At 43.8% G+C, this 6,000-nt stretch overlaps 2 protein-coding genes across 4 annotated transcripts in view; one reads left to right on the forward strand and one right to left on the reverse strand.

Annotated features, from left to right (window-relative positions):
• RP9 (RP9 pre-mRNA splicing factor) overlaps positions 1 to 6,000 on the forward strand; it is a 214,575-nt gene that overhangs the window by 136,887 nt on the left and 71,688 nt on the right. The gene's annotated exons all lie outside the window — the stretch shown is intronic.
• The window catches only part of FKBP9 (FKBP prolyl isomerase 9), a 41,806-nt gene that overhangs the window by 12,948 nt on the left and 22,858 nt on the right, over positions 1 to 6,000 (reverse strand). The window contains exon 6 of the mRNA XM_040472293.1: positions 4,164 to 4,309. Coding sequence (XP_040328227.1) covers positions 4,164 to 4,309 — 146 coding nt within the window. The remainder of the gene's footprint in view (positions 1 to 4,163; positions 4,310 to 6,000) is intronic.

Genomic DNA, 6,000 nt, shown 5'->3' on the forward strand with positions numbered 1-6,000 from the left:
CCACAAAATGAAATGCCAAGAATGGAGCTGGAGAACCCCACAGAGGGCCCAGTATTTCATTCCTTCCACAAATATTTATTGAATGTTTACTATGTGCTTGGCCCCGTGGTATGTGATGAGGAAACCCCAAATTTCCTTTATGTCCTGACATCTTTCTTGGGTCAGTCCCTGAGGAATTAGCATTAGGCCCTATGCAAACATCACCAAGAGGCCAGGGAGATGCTATTCAAAAGAAGACAGAGGTGCTGCCCCCCTACCCCCTGCCCTTCTCCCCTGCCCCCATGCAAGAGCATCTAGACAGTACATATCTGAGTGCCCCTGCCCCACAGCAACATAGGGTTTGGAATGAAGCAGCCTCATAACCACAGAATTTATGAGCCTTCCGATGATTCCCAGAGCCTTATATAATTCTTTGCAGAGCTCTGTCTCATACTTGATAGAAAGCCAAAAGGAAAAAAATAATTTAAGCAAATGTTTTCCATCAATATATTATTTTTAGAGAAACGAAGGATTAATCCTGAGGGCATAACAAAACATGAATACTCGGAAAGTATTTGTCTATTTCTGTATGTATCTGAACAGAATTTTACATGATACAAAACAACAGTGCATCAAGACACTTGACAAACAGGACATGAAGCAAGATCTGTTGAACGTGTCTTAAGCTGTGACCTGGTATGACTTTATAAATCAGAAATTTAGGGGCACCTGGGTGGCTCAGTCAGTTAAGTGTCCGACTCTTGATTTTGGTTCAGGTCATGATCTCACGGGTGGTGGGATCGAGTCCTACACTGGCCTCCATGCTGACACCCCAGAGCCCGGAGCCTGGTTTGGTCCTGGGTCTCTTTTTCTCTCTGCTCCTACCCCACTCATGCTCTCTCGCTCTCTCTCTCTCTCTCTCTCTCCAAAATAAATAAACGTTAAAAAAAAATAAAAAATAAAATAAACTTAAAAAAAAGAAGAAAAGAAATTTAATGGGTGCCTGGATGGCTTAGTCGGTAGAGCATGTGACTTTTGATCTTGGGGTGGTGAGTCTGAGCCCCACATTGGGGGTAGAGTTTACTTTGAAAACAGGAACGTAAGTCCGGGAGAAAAAAAAAGAAAGTGTCTCCATGGTACACTCTAGCTTCCAGCCAACCTGATACTTCATAGATCCTCTGAATAAACCCTACTAAGAAAATTCTGAAGATACATATTATCAGCAGTGGTTGGAAGAACAAAATTAATGTATACAGCCAGCCAAACCAGGCAGAATCCTACCAGCAAAAATAATCCAAAAGCAAAATTAATACTGCATCCACTAGTCCTAAGCAGGTTAGCAAACAATGGTACAGGCATACCTCTAAGATACTGTGGGTCTGGTTCCAGACCACAGCAATAAAGCAAATACCACAATAACACGAGTCAAATGAATGTTTTTGTTTCCCAGTGTGTATAAAAGCTTTGTCTGCACTATACTGCAGCCTATCAAGTGTGCAATTGCATTATGTCTATAAAAAACAATGTGCATATCTTAGTTAAAAGTATTTTATTGCTAAAAAATGTAAGCCATCATCTGAGCTTTCAGAGTCTTAATCACCGATCACAGATCACCATTACAAATATAGTAACCATTGAAAAGTTTGAAATATTGCCAGGAATTACCAAAATGCCACACAGAGACGTGAAGTGAACAAATGGTGCTGGGAATATGGCACTGATAGACTTGTTGATGCAGGGTCACCACAAACTTCAATTTGTTTAAAAAAAAAAAAAACATAATACTATCTGTGGAATTCTATAAAGCAAAAAGAAATAAAATGAAGTATGCCTATATATATATATATATATATATATATATATATGAGAAAAAACTTAAGAAGGAAAATACGGCTTGAAATACTATGCAATCATAAAAAATACCTGTTGGCATAGATAGTTGTTTACAACAAATTAGGTGAAGAAGAGAAATTACAAATATGTATAGATAATCCCATTTAAAAAAATTTTTTTAATGTTTATTTTTGAGACAGAGCATGAGTGGGGGAGGGGCAAAGAGAGAGGGAGACAGAATCTGAAGCAGGCTCCAGGCTCCGACTTGTCAGCACAGAGCCAGAGGCAGGGCTTGAACTCTCAAACCATGAGATCATGAACTGAGTCGAAGTCAGACGCTTAACTGACTGAGAAAGCCACCCTAAGCCCCCCAGGCACTCTGATAATCCCATTTTTAAAGTTAATTTATTTTTTTTATTAATCTCTACACCCAACGTGGGGCTTGAACTCATAACATGGAGATTAAGAGTTGCACACCCCTCCGACAGAGCCAGCCAGGTGCCCCTAGGTAATCCCATTTTTGTTAGTATTTATTAGTTAGGTGGATATATATTTTCACTTCATGGTTGTTTCCTATTAGTTTCATTTGTTTCCTATTGTTACTATAACAAATTTCCACAAATTTGGTGGCTTAACGCAATGCAGGTTTATTCTTACAACTCTGGAGGGTCAAAGGTCTAAATTCGAGGTATTGGCAGGGACTCATTCCTTTTGGAGGCTTTGGGGAAGAATCTGTTTCCTCGCCTTTTCCAGCTTTCTGTGGCTGCCCTTATTCCTTGACCTGTGACCCCTTCATCCAACTTCTAAGTCTGCAGCTGAGCACTTTCCCCTCTCTCTGACCTCCTGCTTCCCTCTTACAAAGGCTCTTTTAAGTACATCAAGGCCACCTGTATGATCCAGGATAACCTCCCCATCTCAAGATCTTAATCACATCCCCATCTTAGTCACATCCGCAAAATCCCTTTTATCATGAAAGGTAACATATTCACAGGTTCTGGGGATAGCACAGGGACATCTTTGGGGCTGCTGTTCTGCCTACCACATTACAGTGTTTATTCCTGCATGGTGAGATTGTGGGAGATTTTTGTTTTCTTTCTTTATCCTGTATTTTCTTTTTTCTAAACTCAACATGTATCATTTGTATAATGTTCGAAAGGGGGTTTGCTATTAGAGTGACAAAAATGTTCTAAAATTAGATTAGATGGATGATGGTTACACAACTCACTACATTTACTAAAAGTCACTGAATTGTACACTTAAAATGGGTAAATTTTCGGGGCACCTGAGTGGCTCAGTTGGTTAAGGGTCCAACTTCGGCTCAGGTCATGATCTTGCGGTCTGTGGGTTCCAGCCCTCCATCAGGCTCTATGCTGACAGCTCAGAGCCTGCAGCCTGCTTCGGTTTCTGTGTCTCCCTCTCTCTCTAACCTTCCCCTGCTCATGCTCTCTCTCTCAAAAATAAATAAACATTAAAAAAAATTTTTTTAATTAAAAAATGGGTAAATTTTAAGGCATATAAATTATACATCAATAAAATCATTAAAAACCAAAAATCAATAAGGGGAGGTTTGCAATATATTTTCAAATGGCTCAACAACAACAACAACAAACAAACAAACAAATGTAAGGAGAGAGAGAAAATAAACATAGCACGATGTTGGGGTACCTGGTGTTTCAATCGGTTAAGTGCCCAACTCTTGATTTCGGCTTAGGTCAGGATCTCAGGATTATGAGATCAAGCCCCAAGTTGTGCTCCATGCAGAGCACGGAGCCTGCTTGGAATTCTCCTTCCTTTCTCTCTCTCTCTGTCCCTCCCCCCATCATGCACACTCTCACCCTCTCTCTCTCTCTCTCTCTCAAAATAAATAAATACACTTAAAAAAAAACATAGCAAGATGTTAACAATTGATGAATCTAAGAGTTCATCGCAAAGTTCTTCCAAGTTTGGCATAACTAAGAATTTTCAGAGGGAAACTGGTAGTGGGGACAAGAGGAAAGAATAGAGCATGTCTAGAAACCAAAGCTATTTGGACATTTAAGTCTTTTTTTTTTTTTAAGTTTATTTATTTGGTGTGAGAGAGAGAGAGAGAGAATGCAAGTGGGGTAGAGGCAGAGAGAAAAACAGAGAGAGAGGGAAACCAAAGCAGGCTCTGCACTAACACTGCGGAGCCTAATGCAAGGCTCGAACTCATGAACTGTGAGATCGTGACCTGAGCCAGAGTCGGAGGCTTAATTGACTGAGCCACCCAGGCGCCCCGACATTTAAGTCTTAAATGGGACTTCAGCTTCCATATTCTGGCTCTCAAGAAGCTTTGATTACTTGAAACCAGCCTAGAAGCAGCCAGCACTCACCTCTTCCTTCCTCTCCATAGCCGAGGTGAGGGGGAACCACAATCCTCCGCTTCTCTCCGATGCAAACACCAAGTAAACCTTCATCCATGCCAGCAATCACGTAGCCCTGCCCAATGTATGTGTCAAAAGTGCGGTTCCGCGAGTAGCTGGAAAAGATGGAAGGGAAGACAGAGGTTCCTCACGAGCGATACCACAGCAGCTGTGTGCATTAGTCAGTACCATGAGGCATCAGGAACGCAGAGGCCTCCAGACCCTGGAAAAGACCAAACCTTAGAATGTGAGCACACAGCCTGGAAACATGCTCCCCCAAGAACCCACACACAGCGTGGGAGCAGCCACGTACAGACACATTCCCAGAAACAAGCCCTCCAGCCCTCTGGGTTGGCCAGATTATGGATGAGATGCAAACACACAGAAATGCAGCTAACATAAGTTGGACTGTGCTTGGTAACCATGTGAAGTTAATGAAGAAAGCATCTTATTAGAAGCTAAGAATGTGTCACAAGGACAATGTCTCCAGTTTCTAAAGGAGAGAATATCTGTATATGTCAGACCTGAATACTTGGATTGCCTGAAAAGTTAACATATAGAGAGTAATTTAACTCTGCAGTGTCTACCAGAGCCTGGATGAACCCTTCCTCCTGTAATTTCTGCTCACCAAGCTACCTTCTGGTGAGTGCTTGGGTTTCCCAAGTGTCACTGGCAGGAGGCCCAAGCATTCTGCTCAGTGGAGAGATCCAGCCTTTGTATAAACTGCCAATTGAAGCCGATTACTGTGAGTTTGGTGAGGACAGGAATCAAGTCCTCACAGCCAGATGTTTCTAGGATAAAATAATAAAACTTCATCTGCCACGTCTACTACCAAAGTCTGAACCACGGTAATCTGCACTCATTACTCACCCCCACCCAGTGCAGATGTGGCAAAAAGTCTGTCCTGAAAGAGCCAGTCAGTTCCACCATTACCTCAAACGTGATGACTACCTCAGAATAGACGGCCAGCCGAATGGTGCCAGGGGGATGAAAAGACCCTCCGTCAGGGGCTCTCCCTTCTCAATACCCCCAGAGACCAACCACAGAGTCAAGGGACATGAAAAAGGATAGCAGACGATTCTCCTCACTCAGGAGGCAGATTGTCTACATAACATCTCAGAAGAGGCTATGGAGAAATACCCTTTTCCCCCCCCACCGAGGAACTCCAGACTGCAGCCACTCACATGAGCCAGGAGGGCCAGGATGGGAACACAGCCATCAAGGAAGCCAGGCTTGGCTCCCTAGCATCCTCTAGCCATGAGCCAACCTCTCACCTTCCCCAGGTTACCACTCCCTGGCCAGTACTTGAGAGATCATCAGCAGAGAACAGCCACCACCAGGGATTCAGGGAAGAGGAGGACAACTGCCAGACAGGGTCCCTTATAAAGGGACACGAAGCAGTGGGAGAGATGGCAGGTGCTTCAGAGCAGGAAGAGCCACTGGGTGGGACAGTCAGCAAAGGTTCCATGGGGATGGGGGAGACAGTGGACACTGAGGAGGCGGGATCTGCCCAGGGGAAAGGACTGGGGAAACAAAGAGGCCAAGGATGAGAAGCAGAAAAGAGCCTCAGAAGAAGAGAATGGATGAGCAGGGTGGCCATGACATGTAGAGAGATTCGAATATCTTTAAAAGAAGACTTAAAGAAGAGCAGGGGGCGGGGGAGGGGCGCCTGGGTGGCTCAGTCAGGTAGGCATCCGACTTCGGCTCAGGTCATGATCTGACTCAGGTCATGATCTCGCAGTGCGTGAGTTCGAGCCCGCGTTGGGTTCTGTGCTGACAGCTCAGAGCCTGAAGCCTGCTTCGGATT

The sequence above is a fragment of the Herpailurus yagouaroundi genome, unplaced genomic scaffold (assembly GCF_014898765.1).
Source record: "Herpailurus yagouaroundi ecotype Mexico unplaced genomic scaffold, PumYag 100, whole genome shotgun sequence".
NCBI classification, from domain to species: Eukaryota; Metazoa; Chordata; class Mammalia; order Carnivora; family Felidae; genus Herpailurus; species Herpailurus yagouaroundi.